At 45.1% G+C, this 20,166-nt stretch overlaps 2 protein-coding genes across 2 annotated transcripts in view; one reads left to right on the top strand and one right to left on the bottom strand.

Moving 5' to 3' along the window:
• The window catches only part of SLC25A30 (solute carrier family 25 member 30), a 22,110-nt gene extending 11,292 nt beyond the window's left edge, over positions 1-10,818 (bottom strand). The window contains 4 exon segments of the mRNA XM_029283162.1: positions 3,563-3,648; positions 6,171-6,265; positions 8,736-8,883; positions 10,734-10,818. Of these exon segments, the coding sequence (XP_029138995.1) occupies positions 3,563-3,648; positions 6,171-6,265; positions 8,736-8,883; positions 10,734-10,797 (393 nt within the window). The 5' untranslated portion in view covers positions 10,798-10,818.
• An 8,059-nt stretch (positions 10,819-18,877) lies between these two features.
• Positions 18,878-20,166, top strand: part of TPT1 (tumor protein, translationally-controlled 1) — an 11,616-nt gene continuing 10,327 nt past the window's right edge. Inside the window, exon 1 of the mRNA XM_015811075.1 lies at positions 18,878-19,055. Within this exon, the coding sequence (XP_015666561.1) occupies positions 19,028-19,055 (28 nt within the window). The 5' untranslated portion in view covers positions 18,878-19,027. The remainder of the gene's footprint in view (positions 19,056-20,166) is intronic.

Raw genomic sequence — 20,166 nt, 5'->3', positions numbered from 1 at the left:
AGGAGACTGGGAGTTCTAGTCCTGCCTTAGGCATGAAAGCCAACTGGGTGACTTTGGGCCAATCACCAGGAGACGGTGAGTTCTAGTCCTATCTAAGGCATGAAAGCCAGCTGGATAACTTGGGCCAATCACCAGGAGATGGTGAGTTCTAGTCCTATCTAAGGCATGAAAGCCAGCTGGATAACTTGGGCCAATCACCAGGAGATGGTGAGTTCTAGTCCTATCTAAGGCATGAAAGCCAGCTGGGTGACTTTGGGCCAATCACCAGGAGATGGTGAGTTCTAGTCCTGCCTTAGGCATGAAAGCCAGCTGGGTGACTTTGGGCCAATCACCAGGAGACGGTGAGTTCTAGTCCTATCTAAGGCATGAAAGCCAGCTGGATAACTTGGGCCAATCACTAGGAGATTGTGAGTTCTAGTCCCACCTTTAGGCATGAAAGCCAGCTGGGTGACTTTGGGCCAATCACCAGGAGATTGTGAGTTTTAGTCCCGCCTAAGGCATGAAAGCCAGCTGGATAACTTTGGGCCAATCACCAGGAGACTGGGAATTCTAGTCCCGCCTTAGGCATGAAAGCCAGCTGGGTGACTTTGGGCCAATCACCAGGAGACTGGGAGTTCTAGTGCCTGGCTGAGGAATTCTGGGAGTTGAAGTCCACAAATCATCAAAGGGCCAGGCTGGAAGACTGTTATACTGTTATGGAAAAGTAAAAAGTTGATGCTTCAAGGTTTAGGCTTCATTCTACTGCAACAGAGGGAGACAGAAGTCAATGTCTTTTCTCCCCCCCCCTTCCCCTCCTCTCTTTTCTTTTTCCCTTCCCCACTGTATCCTATTATTCGCTTTTCTACTTTTGTATTTTATTCTACAATCTAATAAAAGGTTATTTTTTATTTTAAAGAATGCTGGAGGCCCTTTAAGCAATGGATTGACCTCACAGCTGGTATAATAGAAAGCCAGAGGAATGAAAATGTAGCCGGGGTCTTAAATTAGATACTATTAACATGCTCAGCTATTTTCTTCTTGTGACACTGCTGTAATACAGGTTGTATTTCCCTACGATGACCCCAGCAGAGTGTTCCCTTGGGGATATATTAACATATTAACAACACCAGAAAAGCAAAAAAGAGGAGCTGGTGTGACAGAGAGGGGAATTTAAAATGTCTTCTCTGGCTTAACCCTGTGAAAGAGATTTCAGTTAGCAAACGGGCGTTAAGTTGAGGACTTCCTGTTAAGTTGTTAAGTGGAGGACTTCCTGAACAGGAAGTCCTCTACTTACGAGCCCAGCATTTCTGCTGCTAAGCAAGACAGTTGTTAAAACGTGTAATGGCCCATTTTATGACCTGCCTTCCCTGCAGTTGTTAAATGAGTCACCCGGTTGTTAAGTGAACAGGGCTTCCCCCCATCGACTCCGCTTGTCGGAAGGCCGCAAAAGGGGGTCACGTGACCCCCCCGTGGGACATTGTGACCGTCATAAATGTGAGCCAGTGGCCAAGCATCTGCATTTTGAACACGTGACCCGTGGGGATGCCGCAACGGTCGTTAAGCGTGAAAAATGGTCAAAAGTCCCTTTGTTCAGGGCCGTTGCAATTCCGAATGGTCACTAAATGAGTCGAGGACAACCTGTATATAGAAAGTCCCGACTGCTGCTCCACGCTTAAAAAGGACCAAGGCTGCTTTATGGGGAGATACAATTAGGTGGAATAATTAATATTGGATTCCACGAGATAGAGGTAGGACAATTAACCAGTGGAACAGCTTGCCACCAGAAATCGTGGGCGCTCCATCACTGGAGGTTTTTAAGAAGAGACTGGACAGCCACCTGTCTGAAATGGTCTAGGGCAGGGATAGGCAACCTTGGCTCTTTTATGACTCGTGGACTTCAACTCCCAGAATTCCTGAGCCAGCTATGCTGAGGGGAAAGGGAGAGGTTTCCAAGCTGAGCCATGCTGGCTCAGGAATTCTGGGAGTTGACGTCCACGAGTCATAAAAGAGCCAAGGTTGCCTACCCCGAGTCTAGGGTCTCCTGCCTGAGCAGGGGGCTGGACTAGAAGACCTCCAAGGTCCCTTCCAGCGTCTATTCTCATTGTGATGCTGGATTCCACTTTAATAGGAAGTGATATTTTCTCCTTACTCAGAGCAGAGACGAAATGAGGGAGTCCTTGGTGCTCTCTGAGCTCAGAGACGAAATTTTACAGCATCCATCGGTCAAATGATGGCGCAGGGTCTTTTCCCCCCCCCCTTACTTCTTGGGCCAAAATCTGAGACACGTCTGGAACCTCCGTGCTCATTCCGGAGAGGTGACTCAGAAAGTGGGAATGGCTCAGGATATCAAATGCCAGATGGTGATATTTAAGAAAGAGCTTAGCTGTTTGCCCCTTGTAAGGTCCTGGGAAAAGGTCTAACAAGGAGCTGAGGCTGGCTGGGCTTTAAAGGCAGGCTGACAATTATTACACAGGTAGTCCTCCACTGAGCCCAAACTTTTCGTTGTTAAGGGAGACATCTGTTGAGTTTTGCCCCATTTTACGACCTTGAGTGAATCACTGCAGTTGGTCAATTAGTAACACAGTTGTTAAGTAATAATAATAATAATAATAATAATAATAATAATAATGATAATGATGATGGTGATGATGATGATAACAATAATAATAATGACGATGACGACAATAATGATGATGATGATGATGATGATGATGATGATGATGATGATGATGATAATAATAATAATAATAATAATAATAATAATAATAATAATAATAATAATAATAATAATAATAATAATAAAAAGTTGGAAGGGACCTTGGAGGTCATCTAGTCCAACCCCCTGCTCAGGCAGGAAACCCTATACCATTCCAGACAAATAGGCTGTCCAGTCTCTTCTTAAAAACTTCCAGCGTTGGAGCATTCACCGCTTCTGGAGGCAGGTTGTTCCACTGGTTAATTGTTCTCACTGTGAGGAAGTTTCTCCTTAGTTCCAGGTTGCTTCTCTCCTTGATCAGTTTCCACCCGTTGCTTCTCGTCCTGCCTTCAGGCGCTTTGGAGAATAGCTTGACTCCCTCTTCTTTGGGGCAGCCCCTGAGATATTGGAACACTGCTATCATGTCCCCCCCCTCGTCCTTCTCTTCGTCAAACTAGACATCCCCAATAAATCTGGCTTTCCCCATGGATTTTGCTGGTCAAAAGGTCAACCAAAAAAAGAGATCACGTGACTTTGGGACACAGCAACGGTCGTAAGTACGAATCAGTGGCCAAGCTTCTGAATTTTGATCACGTGATTCTGTGGATGCTGCAAAGGTCGTAAGTGTGAAACACGGTCATAAGTCACTTTTTTCTGTGATCTTGTAAATTTGAACCGTTACTAAACCGACTGTGGTTCAGTCGAAGTCAGAATCCCCAACCCTCTTCGGTTCATTACATCAAAAGCAGTTTGGGTTTTGTGTTTTATACCTTTACAAAGTTTTCGGGTTACTCTGAAAATTCGCCATCAACTTTAGCTGCCTGCTGCTTCCTCTGACACATTGTTGGCCCTTTTGATGCAAAATGAGACAGAAGGCTAAGAACGTACCTTCAGGACGTCAGTGGGGTTAGCAATGGAAGATGAGATGACCCCAGACAGGACCCCACAGAATACACTGACAGCCAACGTTTCATCTGTTTCAGGGGGAAAAAAAAATCATTACACTCTTCTTTGGGGGTCCAAATCAGTTCTGATGAAACCCTGCAGTTTTCTTTATATACACACACACACACACACACACACACACACACATACATATGCAGATCTTGGCGTATTTGGGTCTTTTCCCGTATAAGATACGCCAAGACCTGCATACCTGTACCCGTGAAAATCTACGAAAACAAATACATACATACATATACACACACACACACACACACATATATATACACACACACACACATATATATATATACACACATATATATACACACACACATATATATATATATATATACACACACATACACACACATATATATATACACATACATACATACATACATATTATTAGATTTTATATGGATGGGGAGGGAATGAAATAGGTAGGGGTATAACATAGGGTAAAGAACAAGGATTAAACCAAAGGTAGGGATAGGTACAATAGTGGGGTTACCCCCAACAATAAATCGACACTTTAGCAAACAGACTACCGTCCGGATGTACATGTTAAATGTCCGTAGTTAATATAATACTAAACAGCAATGTTAAATAGATTTATCACTAATAATAAGAATGAGAAATTAACCAATACATATCATTCATTCTACGAATAACAATTAATGTACTATTAATAATGTATTACTAATTGAATATAATTACTTATAAATACTGATATACTGCTTATTAATTATAATTACTTATAGGTAAAATCGGAAATAGAAGAGTATTCACAGCAATCAGATAACATAAAAGTTGAATAAAAAGTATCACTTACCCTATTTAATTTCATAACCTTTTCTCATTCGCTCGTGTTGCTAACCATTGATAGATTTTTTTCCCAATGTTTTAAAATAAATTGTGTCTTCTTTCTCTTTGATTTCTAAAGCTAGTCTATCCATTTCTGCACATTCCAATATCTTTGTAATAATAATGTGGTCAGGTGGTAGCTTTCCATTTTTCCAAAATTGGGCAAATGCTATTCTCGCAGCTGTTAATACATGTAATATTAGGTACTCAATTCTCTTTTCCATAATTAGATCCTAGTATTCCTAGTAGAAACAGTTCGGGTTTAAATTCTATCAGCTTTCTTGGCGACATTTTTTGAAGTGTCTTAGTACAGCTGACCCCTGCATTGAAATTCTCCTAGCTCCCTTCGCCCTCTGCTCTAACCAATCTTTGATCTAAGAAATGCAGCTCCCACAGCCACACTTCTCTGTGCATCAATGATTCACCTGTGGAGATGGTTACCAGCATCAAATTCCTGGGTGTGCAGCTAACGAGTAGGCTGGCTTGGTCGCTCAACAGTGAGAAACTGGTGAAGTGGGCACAGCAGCGCCTGCATTTTCTGCGTCACATGAGAAAAGCACATCTTCCTTCCCCTGTCCTCACCACTTTCTATAGAGAGATGATTGAGAGCATCCTATCATACTGTATTACAGTCTGGTTTGGAAGCATCACTGTTTCAGACAGGAAGGCAATGCAGAGAGTGGTGAGGATGGCAGAAAAGATTATTGGCTGTTCCCTCTCTTCCATCCAGGACATAGGATACAAGCGTTGCTTGAGCAGGGTCCAAAAGATTGTATGGGACACTACACATCCTCTTCACAACCTGTTTTCCTTGTTACCTTCTGGGAGGAGGTTCCATGGTATCCGAAGCAGAACATCCAGATTCAGTCACAGTTTTGTGCCAGGCACTATTAACCTTGTGAACTCTAAAGCTTCATCCTTCCGTTGTGTATTCAAGATGGATAGTGATTAATATTTATATGTTACTTCTACGTAAGGGTGTAGGTCTATACATATGTTGTATATAATATGTTTAAATTTGTGTTATGTGTGTGTACACTTTGAGAGCAAGCAACTAAATTTCATTTTTAATGTGTGTCGTTGTGCCCACAGTAAAAAAAAATGACAATAAAGGTTATCTTATCTTATTATCTGGGAGAAAAAATCTTCTTTACCTTCTGGCAGTAAAAAAATGATAATAAAGGTTATCTATCTATCTAAGTAAGTGGTGAGGACGGCCGAAAAGATCATTGGCAGCTCCCTCCCTCCCATCCAGGACATGGCACAGAAGCGCTGCTTGAGCAGGGTCCACAAGATTGTCTGGGACACTACACATCCTCTTCACAACCTGTTTTCCTTCTTCCCTTCTGGGAGAAGGGGGCTCCGTGGTATCCGTAGCAGAACATCCAGATTCAGCCATAGTTTCATTCCATACAGCATTAACCTTGTGAACTCTCAAGCTTCCTCCTTCCATTATATATTCAAGATGGACAATATTTAATATTTATTTGTTATGTATATGTAGGGATGTGGGCCTTTACATATGTTGTATATAGTATGTTTTAGGTGTGTGTCATGTATGTGTTTCACTTTGAGAGCGGGCAACTAAATTTCATTTTTGATGGTGTGCCGTTGTGCCCACAGTATAAAAAATGACAATAAAGGTTATCTTATCTTATTATCTGGGAGGAAAAAAAATTGGCTTTACCTTCTGGCCGTTCGATAAATATTCTTTTCAAGCTCTGGTAAGTGCCTATTTTGATGGTTCCATAAGAAGCCTGGCGTAACATAGCCGGGGCGATGCTGCAAGAGGGGGAAAAAAAATGGGCATAAAATCAGGGGTCTGGCTGTCCTGCAGTCTTTTAAGCAGCTAATACGCCAGGTGAGGAATCCCAAAGGTGGTTGTTTTTTTTTTCAGGAGGCAACTGGTCTTTCTTGTTTTTCTTTGAAGACGTCTCGCTTCTCCTCCAAGAAGCTTCTTCAGTTCTACAAAGCTACCAAGCTGAAGAAGCTTCTTGGAAGAGAAGGGGAACATTTTCAAAGAGAAAAAAGAAGGTCCAGTTGCCTCCTGGAAAAGCACCTTTGGGAGAAACATGACCTGGAGGATGGAGAATCTCCAAAGACATGGAGGGGAAGAAGTTATGACCACCTTGGTTTCAGCAAAAGTGCTCAGGGTCTCCAAGGATGGTTGACCACCAGCACAAATTAATTGAGACTTATGTTTGTTTATTTGGTACCCTTGATAGTGTCTTGGTCATTGTTTGGACTAGGACAGGGGTAGGCAACCTTGGCTCTTTTATGACTGGTGGACTTCAACTCCCAGAATTCCTGAGCCAGCATGGAGGAAACTTTGGCCCCTTCATGATTCAAGAACTTCAATTCCCAGAATTCCTGAGCCAGCATGGGGGAACTATGGCCCCTTCATGACTCGTGGACTTCAACTCCCAGAATTCCTGAGCCAGCAGGGCTCAGCTTAGAAACCTCTCCCTTTCCCCTCAGCATGGCTGGCTCAGGAATTCTGGGAGTTGAAGTCCACCAGTCATAAAAGAGCCAAGGTTGCCTACCCCTGTCCTACGTCCTCCTGTTCTAAGCGGTGAGCCTCCTAGTCCAGGGGTAGGCCACCTTGGCTCTTTTGTGACTTGTGGACTTCAACTCCCAGAATTCCTGAGCCAACAGGGGGGAACTATGGCCCACTCATGACTCATGGACTTCAACTCCCAGAATTCCTGAGCCAGCATGGCTCAGCTTGGAAACCTCTCCCTTTCCCCTCAGCATGGCTGGCTCAGGAATTCTGGGAGTTGAAGTCCACGAGTGATAAAAGAGCCAAGGTTGCCCACCCCTGGACTAGGACCTGCTGTTTTCTTGGCAAGGTTTTTCCGAAACGATGTCTCCTCCTCCTCCTTTTCTTCTGCAAGGTAATAATTGGCCCCAAGTCACCCAGTTGATTTCATGTCTAAGGCGGGACTAGAACTCACAGTCTCCTGATTTCTTGTATGGGGTCTTCAGCACTACACCAAACTGGCTCCCTTCTATCCATTATTACTGGTTGAATTAGTTATTGCTGGGAAAAGTTCTTGGCTAGGAAGATGGATTTCCATCAACTTAGACTAGGGGTAGGCAACCTTGGCTCTTTTATGACTCGTGGACTTCAACTCCCAGAATTCCTGAGCCAGCATGGCTCAGCTTGGAAACCTCTCCCTTTCCCCTCAGCACAGCTGGCTCAGGAATTCTGGGAGTTGAAGTCCACGAGTCATGAGGGGGCCATAGTTCCCCCATGCTGGCTCAGGAATTCTGGGAGTTGAAGTCCACGAGTCATGAGGGGGCCATAGTTCCCCCATGCTGGCTCAGGAATTCTGGGAGTTGAAGTCCACAAGTCATAAAAGAGCCAAGGTTGCCTACCCCTGACTTAGACCCAAGTTTGACTCCCAGGGGAAGTTATGAAGAATCTATAAATACAGAAATCACCAGCAGTTGTGTGTAAAGCAGGAGAGACAGGAACGCACTTTTTCCAAAAGATCTTATTTCAGAACTTTGGGCTTAGATGTTCCAGAGGAAAAAAAATAGAGAATACCAAGCTTTTTAAGAATTGTTTAGGACATTCCTAACCAATCTGATTGGGATTGTATTGCATGTGTGTGTGTGTTCGTGTAAACGCACACAACAGGGGGAAAAGATTTAGAACAGCCCAAACTTTAAAAGCAGTGGTCGCACCTAAAAAGGTGCACAGTTTTGTTTACAATCCAGCAGCCTTTTTTCTCATGAGAAAATGCCAGGTTAATGCAAATTAGCCCATTCAGAAAATAAGCTAGGGCGTGACTCAGAATTAGGTAAGATAATCTAAAACCCCAGTTTGGGGTACTGGTTAAGGCATCAGATTGGAAACCAGGAGATTTGGGCCAGTCATTTTCTCTCAGCCCTAAAAAGGAAGCAATGGCAAGCCACTTCTGGAAAAAACTTGCCAAGAAATTTGCAAAAATTTGTCTAGACCAGGGGTAGTCAACCTTGGCTCTTTTATGACTCGTGGACTTCAACTCCCAGAATTCCTGAGCCAGCTAAGCTGGCTCAGGAATTCTGGGAATTGAAGTCCACGAGTCATAAAAGAGCCAAGGTTGACTACCCCTGGTCTAGACAGTCTCTGAGAACTGCATATGATTAAATAGACAAGAACTAAAAATATAGCATGTTACACACAAGTCTGTCACCCAACTAACTACGTAGAAACACATTTGCACAGTTCAACAACCCACAGAACAGTCAAGATTAGAAATCTTACCCAGAGTATAAGGCCTTCAATCCTTCTTCCCTGAATATTTTCACTAAAGCGTGAACCATCCCACGATAACGAATTTCTTTATGCTTCACATCATTTTTTTGACCTTGTACCTGCAGGCGCGTTTTTGTCAGATCAATTGGGAAAGTACCTACGTGCCCAAGAAAAAAAAACTGGTCAGTTCACGAATTATAAATTTACAGAAATATATACATTCCAGAATGAAGCAAACTTAAGTTTCCAACATAAATTGGGCAGAATATACATTCTGTGTTTCTGCGTGTGTCTGTTTGTGCGTGGTGCGTGCACGTGTGCCTGTTTAAAAAACACGCATACACAGGATGGAGGGGGCCTTAAATTTTTAAAGACAGCTAATTTCATTAAAAATAACTATATATTTTTATCAAACCTTTCAACTTATCTATAACGATTCATATTTTACTCTGTTGATCCACATTCCGCTGTCTATTAGAGTATCTGAATATTATTACTGTATACATGCCACATTTTTGTTCAAAGCACTGTGAATAATTAAAGTGTGAAATAAAAAAAAACAACCTCTTAGCAACACAATAACAGTACAAGTTAAGATAATAACTCAAATGCTGTTGAATGAAAAATAGGAGCCATAATTGCATTCCACAGGCTGGGAGCAAGCTTCAGAGAATAGTAAAGTACATTCCTAGCAAGGTACAATAATATTTCTGACTGCTTTTGCAAACATCTAGTTACGCTGCAGGCGTAAGAAATTTTGTTTTTGCGCTAAAGTATTAATTTCCTGCTTTTTTTAAAAAAAAACCCTGGATACTTCTTCACTTTTTCCTTCCCCCAGTTTATACTGTATCAAAATTCAGTCACAATGTAGATTTATTTCGAGAGAAACATAGTTTTAAAAAGAAGTAAAAATTCCCTTTTCTCAAAAAAGCAAAGCAAAGAAGTCTTCCTTTTTAAATTCCTTTTTTAAAATTCAAAACGTATCGCTTGGCTGTTTCAAGCAGGCCTCAGAGTCAAATTCCTGGAATTAAAAAGGAAGGAAGCGGATTTACAAATAGGCCCCTGAACGCAAGTAATAAATTCACCCTGATCTAGTTATACTTTTATTTTAAGGTGGCCATCGCGTGACTTCTTTTGCAATGTAAATTGCCTATGCTTTTAAAATAAGATTTATCTCCAGGAAACCTTAATGATAAGACCACGTTTCATTACCCAGCTAAGTAATTTCATCCACGGTTTGCAAAATACTAGCTTCCAACTTCCTCTTCAAGATGGGAGTTACAGTTATTAAATATTTTGCTCATTCCAAAACAGAAATGAAAACCTGTCGCCTTTTTTGTTAAAAAAAAAAAAAATAGGGACACAGGCACAATGCAGACGGTCCTCCACTTACAACACAGTTCACTTAGTGACCGTTCAGATTTACAACATCACTGAAAATAGTGACTTGTGGCTGTTTTTCTCACACACGGACAACCGTTGTAGCCTCTGGGTGGCCACGCGATCGAAATTCAGACGCTTGGCAACCGACTCACACTTATGACGGTCGCAGGATCCTGGGGGGAGGGGCAGGGGATCCCCTTTTGCGACCTTCCGACAAGCCAAGTCAACGGGGAAACCCGATTCACTTAACAACCGGGTCACTAAGTTATCAATTGCGATGAACAACTGTGGCGAGAAAAGTCGTAAAATGGGGGGAAACCCACTTAACAAATGTTTCACTTAGCCACAGAATTTTTCGGCTCGCTTGTGGTCGTAAGCTGAGGACTACTTGAAATAATTTTTTTTTTAAATGAACAGGTGGCAACAGCATTAAATTGGGTTATGGCCCCTCTCTGTAAGAGTCCAGGCTCTGCCACGCTTAGTTAGAGATCTTGCAAAGATTTTAGTGCCAAGGCACGTTGAGCTGCACGGGTCATTTCCAAGTTAATTAAGCAACTGCACCGGGTAGTTTTTTAAATGAGCAGCAAATCCTTCAGCCGATTACTTCAGGGTTCAGATACTCACCACATTCTGCAGTGATGGAAGCCAGACCTCCGTACACAAACGGTTTCCAGTTCAACGCCGCCATGCTCCTCCGTGTCTCTTCCCTCTGCAGGGCAACAAAGCAACACACCTAGGACTAAGGAGAAATTTCCTGACAGTGAGAACAATTAACCAGTGGAACAGCCTGCCTCCAGAAGTTGTAGGTGCTTCATCACTGGAGGTTTTTAAGAAGAGACTGGACAGCCATTTGACTGAAATGACTGAGACTGCCTGAGCAGGGGGTTGGACTAGATGACCTCCAAGGTCCCGTCCAACTCTGTTATTCTATTCTATTCTATTCTATTCTATTCTATTCTATTCTATTCTACTCTACTCTACTCTATTCCACTCCACTCCATTCTATTATTTTTCTATTCTATATTCTATATTCTATTTTTCTATTCTATTCTAATTCTATTCTTCAATCAATCAGTTTATTCTATTCTATTCTATTCTAATTCTACAGTATTGTGTTGTGTTCTATTCTGTTCTATTCTAATTCTACAGTATTGTGTTGTGTTGTGTTCTGTTCTATTCTAATTCTACAGTATTGTGTTGTGTTGTGTTCTATTCTATTCTTATTATACAGTATTGTTGTGTTGTATTCTATTCTTATTCCATAGTATTGTGTTGTTGTGTTCTATTCTAATTCTACAGTATTGTGTTGTGTTCTATTCTTTTCTGTTCTATTCTATTCTAAAGTATTGCGTTGTATTCTATTCTGCATTTTTATTCTCTTCTCTTCTATTCCATTCTTAAATACATCTTCCTGATAGGGCAGGAATGGGCCCAGGTACAGCTCTCCAGCCCCAGCCCCTTTGAACACGCCCAAAGTAGGTGGTAATCTCTACTTACTATAGTTCCTTTAGTGACCATTCAAAATGACAACAGCACTGGAAAAGAGAGACTTGTGACCATTTTTCACACTTACGACCGTTGCAGCATCCCCACGGTCACGTGATCAAAATTCAGAGGCTTGGCAACTGGCATGTACTTATGACGGTTGCAGAGTCCCGGGGGGGTGTCACGTGATCCCTTTTTGCAGCCTTCTGATGAGCAAAGTCCATGGGGGAGCCAGGTTCATTTAAGAACCGTGTTACTGACTTAACAACTGACGCGATTTACTTACAACCGTGGCAAGGGCGGTCATAAAATGAGGCAAAGCTCATCTAACAAATGTCTCGCTCAACAACAAGAAATTTTGAGCTCAATTGTGGTTGAAGTCTACTATACCTCCCTGACATACAGCAGCAAAAAGGCTGAATTTGAGAAGGCTGTTTTTTTTCATCCTTTTCGCCCCAAAGGTGGGAAAAATCCAGGTGTTTTATTTAAAACCTCACCAAGGCTTGACAGATTTCTGCTACCTCTGGAAAACTCTTAGCTCAGCTGGTGGTGGCAACTGGCTGGCCTTGACTGGGCCTCAGAGCAAAACATAAATCAGGCCAGGTTAGTAGCAGGCTGGGAGACCATGAAGGGATCAGCTAAACTGGGAAAGTTGGACCATAAGAAAGGCTGAGCGCCGAAGAATGGAGGCCTTTGAACTCTGGTGCTGGAGAAGACTCCTGCGAGTCCCCTGGACTGCAAGGCGATCCAACCGGTCGGTCCTGGAGGAGATCAACCCCGACTGCTCTTTAGAAGGCCAGATCCTGAAGTTGAAACTCAAGTCCTTTGGCCACCTAAGAAGGAAGGACTCCCTGGAGAAGAGCCTGATGCTGGGCAAAGATTGAGGGCAAGAGAAGAAGGGGACGACAGAGAATGAGGTGGCTGGATGGAGTCCCTGAAGCAGGAGGCCTGAGCTTCAATGGACTCCAGAAGATGGTAGAGGACAGGAAGGCCTGGAGGAGATCAACCCTGACTGCTCTTTAGAAGGCCAGATCCTGAAGTGGAAACTCAAGTCCTTTGGCCACCTAATGAGAAGGAAGGACTCCCTGGAGAAGAGCCTGATGCTGGGAAAGATGGAGGGCAAGAGAAGAAGGGGACAATGACAGAGAAGGAGGGGGCTGGATGGAGTCCCTGAAGCAGGAGGCCTGGGCTTAAATGGACTCCAGAAGATGGTAGAGGACAGGAAGGCCTGGAGGAAGGTTGCCCATGGGGTCACGATGGGTCGGACACGACTTCGCAACTAACAACAACAAAACTGGGAAGTTAACTGGGATCTAATTAAGGGGATAATAGCCAGCAACTTAAATAACAGAACAACATGAGTTGGAAGGGACCTCAAGAGGTCTTCTAGTCCAACCCAGTGCTCAAACAGGAGACCAGGTACCATTTCACACAACTTCAGTGCTGCTGGCAGAAAAACATGGCAAAGTCCTGAAAAGACCTGGCTATAAGGACATTTTCCCGAACCCCCAAAATGTGAATAAAACGGGAGACGTGAACCAGAAAAATAGCTCCCTCCGACAATAACATTTCAATGTATTTTTTTCCGATTCTAAAACTTAACTGCCGGGTAATTTTGTTTAGGCTTTACAAAAAATAAAACTGAAATTGAATTATCAGTTTTCTTTCTTTTTACCCCTCTTTCTTTCTCCTGCAAATGTATGACTGCTGACAGTGAAAACAATTAAATCGGCGGAACAGCTTGCCCTCCAGAAGCGGTGAATGCTCCAACACTGGAGGTTTTCAAGAAGAGACCGGCCAGCCGTTTGTCTGAAATGGAATAGGGTTTCCTGCCTGAGCAAGGGGTTGGACTAGATGACCTCCAGGGTTCCTTCCAACTCTTTTGTTATTCTGTTATTCTGAATTGCTTGCCTCCAGAAGTTGTGAATGCTCCAACACTGAAGGTTTTCAAGAAGAGACTGGCCAGCCATTTGTCCGAAATGGTATAGGGCAGGGGTAGGCAACCTTGGCTCTTTTATGACTCATGGACTTCAACTCCCAGAATTCCTGAGCCAGCATGGGGGAACTATGGCCCCTTCATGACTGGTGGACTTCAACTCCCAGAATTCCTGAGCCAGCATGGGGGGAACTATGGCCCCTTCATGACTGGTGGACTTCAACTCCCAGAATTCCTGAGCCAGCATGGGGGAACTATGGTCCCCTCATGACTCGTGGACTTCAACTCCCAGAATTCCTGGGCCAGCCTGGCAACCTCTCCCTTTCCCCTCAACATGGCTGGCTCAGGAATTCTGGGAGTTGAAGTCCACCAGTCATAAAAGAGCCAAGGTTGCCTACTCCTGGTATAGGGTCTCCAGTCTTCAACTCCCAGAATTCCTGTGCCAGCATGGGGGAAACCTTGGCCCCTTCATGACTTGAGGACTTCAACTCCCAGAATTCCCTCCCAACTCTGTTATTCCGTATTCTATTTTGTATGCTGCGTTCTCTTTTTCTGTTGCTGTTCCTAAAAAAGAAAAGAAAAAAGGCCTTGTCCTGGGAAACGTTTCCGGGGTCACACCCCTCTGAGAACAACCAGCATCGAAAAGATTGGGTTAGCTCGTTTCAAAACCAGTGTGTGACCTTTACCTCCCTCCCGGCAGCTTTTGATCACGCAGTGCCCGCCCGGCTCTCTCCCAAATATTTCTCCTGATCCTCACCTCCTGCAGCCCTCTGTTCACTCCACCCTTTTCCCATTGTTGCAACTTTCTCTTCCAGCCCCCAATTTGTAAAACCCAGGTCAAGGAGAAGTAACCCAGCCCCCAGGCGTTTGCATTTATGATCCTGGGATCACGGGTTTACACAACACACAGTGCAAACCAAACAAACCACATTCCCCCTTATTCCTAGCCCTGCCTTATTTTCGTATCAGCCACCCAATCTCAGCTAATGCCACTCTCTTCTGTTCATTAAAAGACAGCAAAAACTCTCCATGGGTCAATTTTAATCTTTATATGAGATCAGATTAGCCTCAAGGTTAAAATGACCCCACATCCTTTATTTTAAAGGACACATCCTTTATTTTAAAAAAAAACCCACTTGTCCTTTAGCTGTAGTTCTTTTTCAAAAACTTATCATTGTCCTTTATTTTAGTCATTTTTTTTCCCAATTTATTACAGCCAAAGCCAAAGGCCACACATAAATCAAATATTTTTTGGGGGGTCATTTAACCTTTTAAAGCACCAATGGCACCACTTAAGGCACAGGGTTTTTTTTTCCTTCACATTCCTGGGAAAAATATGGAAATGGAATTATCATTTTTAAGGTAAGCTTACATATACTCTTTGAGTTTAGATATTTGTATTAGGATGTGCACTTTTTCTTGGTTTTCCTCTTTAATTTTCTTTTTTTAAAGCAAAGTTCTAAATACAAGCAATTTTTTTTAACCTTGTAGAATCTCTTTTCAGATTTGTCCCTTTATTCCCCCCCCCCCAAGAAAATACAGTTTGTGTCTTTAAGAAAACTTCTGGAATATAAAATGCCTCTTTGATTATAGTTATTGTCTTCAATTCATGCCTAATGTTCTTTTCCAGAATATTTCATGGACCCGTCTATTTTTATCCAACTATGCCGCCTATCATCTGACAATGAGCTTAACCATATCAGTAAAAGACTTAAAGGCATCAAACCGTAAACCCTGTTAGGGTTAAGCTTGCTTTAGTTCTTTAGAGGCTTAGCAGGTTTGGTTACTTTATTGGTTTAGAGTGCTCTGTGAACCTCCTTTTCTTATAAAATAGACCTAATCTTCTTGGCATACCACAAAAGACATTTAAGCAGAAATAAAAAGCAAACTTTGTTAAGTCAAACTGGATTCCTGGTGAATAGCACAATCCCAGAAGCCTCCAGAAGCTGTGGATGCTCCAACACTGGAAGCTTTTAAGAACACACTGGACAGCCATTTGTCTGAAATGGTATAGGGTTTCCTGCCTGAGCAGGGGGTTGGACTAGATGACCTCCAAGGTCCCTTCTGAGTCTGTTATACTTTTTTTTCCTTCCTTCCATCCTTCCTTCCTCCCTCCCTCCCTCCTCCAACACTGGAAGTTTTTAAGAAGAGACTGGACAGCCATTTGTCTGAAATGATATAGGGTCTCCTGCCTGAGCAGGGGGTTGGACTAGACAACCTCCAAGGTCCCTTCTGAGTCTATTATACTATTTTTTCCCTTCCTTCCTTCCTTCCTTCCTTCCTTCCTTCCCTCCCTCCCTCCCTTCTCCAACCCTGGAAGTTTTTAAGAAGAGACTGGACAGCCATTTGTCTGAAATGGTACTATAGGGTTTCCTGCCTGAGTAGGGGGTTGGACTAGATGACCTCCAAGGTCCCTTCCCCAAGATTTAAGCTGCTAAACGGCACATTTGCCACACGGCTTCTGCCCCCTTTAAGGATCTTTCTTGCCACCGTTCTCAAGTGGAAACCCCCCCCCCATTAAGTTAGGAACACGGATGTTAAGCGAACCCGGCTTCCTTTTGGGCTTAAGGTCACAAAAAAAGGGGATGCCGCAACCGTCCTAAGTCCATGCCGGTTGCCAAGCCTCTGAGTTTGGCTCACGTGACTGTCACAGATATGGAAAGGAAAAAAAAAAAAGGCTCCTAAGTCCCTTTTTTTCCCAGCTCAGTCACTAAGGGCTAACTGAATGGATGGGAAGGCGGGGGGGGGGGGACGGTTGCTTCCCCGGGATTTCCTCGTGGTCTCCCATCCCCCCCCCCCCCCAGCTCACCTTTTCCCCCAGCCACCGCAAGAGCCAGGTGTAGCTCAGCATGCGGGTCAGGTGTTACCTCCGCTCGCCTCCCCGGTCCGGGCTGCTGCCGGCCAAGGCGGAGACCAGGCAGGCGGGCGGGCGGGACGGCCGGCTCTCCTCCCGGCAGGCGGCTCCCGAGTGGGCCGGGGAGGCGGCGGGGCCGGGAGCCAGCCGGGGCGCGGGGCGGGGCGGCCGGCAAGGGCCGCGCCCTCCGGCAGGCTGGCAGGTGGGGCGGGTTTTGCAAGCGGGCGCCCGCGGGCGCCGCTGCTCCCTCCCCGGCGGGGGCTTGGAGAAAGGCTCCCCCTCCGCCCCGCAGAAGCGCCCCGGAGAGGGGAAGGCCAGCCGGGAAGGGGCCGGAGGGAGCCGGCCTGGGCGCGGGGTCCCGTCCCCTGCAGAGCCGCCTGTACCTTGCTTGCCTCCCGGAGGCGGAGGGCTCGCCTGGGCTGGCAGTCACGCGGCGGCAGCTGAAAGAGTCCGGAGGGAAAGAAAGGAGGGAGGGAGGGTGTGTGTGTGTGTGTGAGAGAGAGAGAGAGAGAGGAAAAGAGAAAGAGGAAGAAAGAGGAGACAGAAAGAGAAAGAGACAAAGAGAAAGAAAAAGGGAAAGAAAAAAAAAGACACAGAGACAGAAAGAGAAAGAGAAAAAGAGGCAGAGAAAGAAAAAGACATAGAGAAAGTAAAAGAGAAAGAAAAAAGACGGAGAAAGAGAAAGAGAAAAGAGAAAAAGAGGCAGAGAAAGAAAAAGACAAAGAGAAACTAAAAGAGAACGAAAAAAGATAAAGATAGACAGAAAGAGAAAGAGAAGAGAGAAAAAGAGACAGAAAGAAAAAGACAAAGAGAAAGTAAAAGAAAGAAAAAAGACGAAGAGAGACAGAAAGAGAAAGAAGAAAGAGAAAAAGAAAGAAAAAGAGGCAGAGAAAGAAAAAGACAAAGAGAAACTAAGAACAAAAAAGAGATAGACAGAAAGAGAAAGAGAAAAGAAAGAGAAAAAGAGACAGAAAGAAAAAGACAAAGAGAAACTAAAAGAAAGAAAAGAGAAAAAAGACAGACAGAAAGAGAAAGAAAAGAGAGACAAATTGACAAAGGAACAAAAAAAAAGAGAGACAGACAGAGAAAGAAAAAGAGAAAGAGAGATGGTGAGAAAATGGGAATCTCCAGTGGCCCTGAAGTAACAGTTTATTTTTCCAATGTTGTCCTTACCTCCCAAAGTTCCTCCTATCCGATCATGATGATATTTTTGGAGAGCCCGTAAAAATCCAGCTTTTCTGGGAAAGATCAGTCAGATGAGGCTACCCCCTGCAAATTAAATGCATAATTATATATATCAGCACTGTAAGCTACTTAAAGTCTGCATGATTTCTCCAGATTGTTCCCGATGATTTGTCAAAGCAGGCTTAAAATATATTTACTACCACATAGTTCCAAGATTTTCAGGGGAGACTTGAGAGAGAGAGAGACAGAGAAAGAAAGAAAGAAAGAGGAAGAGAAAGAGACAGAGAGAAAGAGAGAGAGAGAGAAGCTTTGAATGAAACTGAAGCCTAAAGTTTGATTTTAAACGAGAGTCTTTCAACTTTGTTCATTCTTTTCTTAGGAAGTTTTTTCCAAGATACAATTTCACATTGGAAATCAAGTTGGATCAAACAATTATTTTAAATTTGTATCCATTTCTTTACCATCTCTACATATAAATACAAGTAGTCCTTGAACTTCCAGCCATTTGTTTAGTGACCGTTTGAAGTTACAACCTCACTGAAAAAAAAGTGACTTTATGACCATTTTTTCACACTTACGACCGGGGCAAAATCCCTGTGATCGCGTGGTCAAAATTCGGGCGCTTGGCAACTGACTCACATTTATGACGGTCACAGTGATCGCCTTTTGCGACCTTCTGACAAGGAAAGCCAATGGGGGAAGCCATGTGACTTACTTAATGACTGCGGCGATTCGCTTAACAACTGGCCGGGGAGGTCGTAACGACCGCCTTGCTTAGCAACCATAATTTTGAGCTCGGTTCTGGCTGTAAGTCGAGGACTACCTGAATTTGCCTCTGTATTGGCCGCCTGGAAAGATTTCAGGGGCGTTGCGTGCAATGAATATTTTACAATTCAATTTAAAATTCTCTGCAGCGTGGCCAGATTTAAGAAGAAAAATCCCAAAACTAATAATAATGCAAGTGTACAGAATTTGCAGTCCACTCTAGAAGATTCTTAAGGGCACCCATCCAAAGGAATCTCCTTTCCAAGACAGATAACATCCCCCTAATTTTTTTGGGGGGGGGGACTACATAAACAACTCCAGAGGATGGGCTTCCCTTCCCTTGGGCGTTTGCTCTCCCATGGGCTCAAATCTTCACAAGCGAACCCAGAAGTTGCTCATTCCCACCCTCCTCCTGCGCTGGGGCGAGTCTACCTTTTTGCTTCTAGGGCCCGGGAAAGAGGTCGGCGACGGCGGGGTGCGTGCCGACGTCACAGTTTCGTGCGTCATGAGGAGCGCGGCGATTGGCGACGCACGGATGGCAGGGACGTGCCCTGCTGGCTATATGAGCTCCGCGGAGGCGCCTCCTCGGCCTTTTTCCGCCTCGTTCTTCGCTCGCGCCGGGGGCTGCCGCCACTAGCGCTCTTCCACCCGACACCGCCGGCCTGCCGCCGCCGCCCGCCCGCCGCCTCAGCCATGATCATCTACCGCGACTGCATCAGCCGTGAGCCGAAACCCCCCGCCGCTTTTTTTTGCCCCCCTCTGAATCTTACGGGGAGGGAGGGGGGAAGGAGGGGACGAGTGCGCCTGCGCGGCCTGGCATTCCAGGCCGGGGAGCGCGCGCCGGACTCAGCCCGAACTGCGCCTGCGCCCTTTCGCCCGGCTTGTGCCTTGGAAAAGGGGAGGGAAGTAAAAAAAAAAAAAAAAAAAAGAGGGAAGCCAGCGCGGGCTCGACGGTCCTTCTCTCCTCCCCCCTCCTCCTCCCTCAAAGACGGCGCTCCATTGTCTGCGCATGTGTGTCGCCAAGGCGCCTGCCGGCCGCCGGGCCCCCGGCCCCAGTGCGCTTGCGCGAGAGGGCGGGAGCGGGGAGGGCAGGAAGGATGAGTCTGCTGCTGCTGCTGCTGCGGCGGGTAAAAGCCGCCGGCGGCCGATAGAGGGCGACAAAAGGGGCTGCGGGCAGCTCTCTCGCGCGCCCCGTTGGCCGGGCGGGGTATTGCAGGGTGGTTTTTAAATAGGTTTTCTCCATCCTTGGAGGTTTTTAAGAGGAGATTGGGCGACCACGTGCCTGGAATGGCCTGGGATGTCCTGTTCGAGCAGGGGGCTGGACTAGAAGACCTCTAAGGCCCCTTCCAAGCCTGTTATTCTGTTTCTCCCCCATCTGGGCAGTGGGGGCCAGGATCTCCTCTTCCAAGCAGGGGGCTGGACTAGAAGACCTCTTAAGACCCCTTCCAGCCCTCTTATTCTATGTTTCTCCCCCATCTGGGCAGTGGGGGCCTGGGGTCTCCTGTTCGAGCAGGGGGCTGGACTAGAAGATCTCTTAAGACCCCTTCCACCCTGTTATTCTATGTTTCTCCCCCATCTGGGCAGTGGGGGCCTGGGGTCTCCTGTTCGAGCAGGGGGCTGGACTAGAAGATCTCTTAAGACCCCTTCCAGCCCTCTTATTCTATGTTTCTCCCCCATCTGGGCAGTGGGGGCCTGGGGTCTCCTGTTCGAGCAGGGGGCTGGACTAGAAGACCTCTTAAGACCCCTTCCAGCCCTCTTATTCTATGTTTCTCCCCCATCTGGGCAGTGGGGGCCTGGGGTCTCCTGTTCGAGCAGGGGGCTGGACTAGAAGA

The sequence above is a fragment of the Protobothrops mucrosquamatus genome, unplaced genomic scaffold (genome assembly GCF_001527695.2).
Source record: "Protobothrops mucrosquamatus isolate PMUCROS unplaced genomic scaffold, P.Mucros_1.0 scaffold28, whole genome shotgun sequence".
Lineage (NCBI taxonomy): Eukaryota > Metazoa > Chordata > Lepidosauria > Squamata > Viperidae > Protobothrops > Protobothrops mucrosquamatus.
Note: the sequence above shows the minus strand (reverse complement) of the source record. Positions and strands in the feature narration are given on the sequence as shown.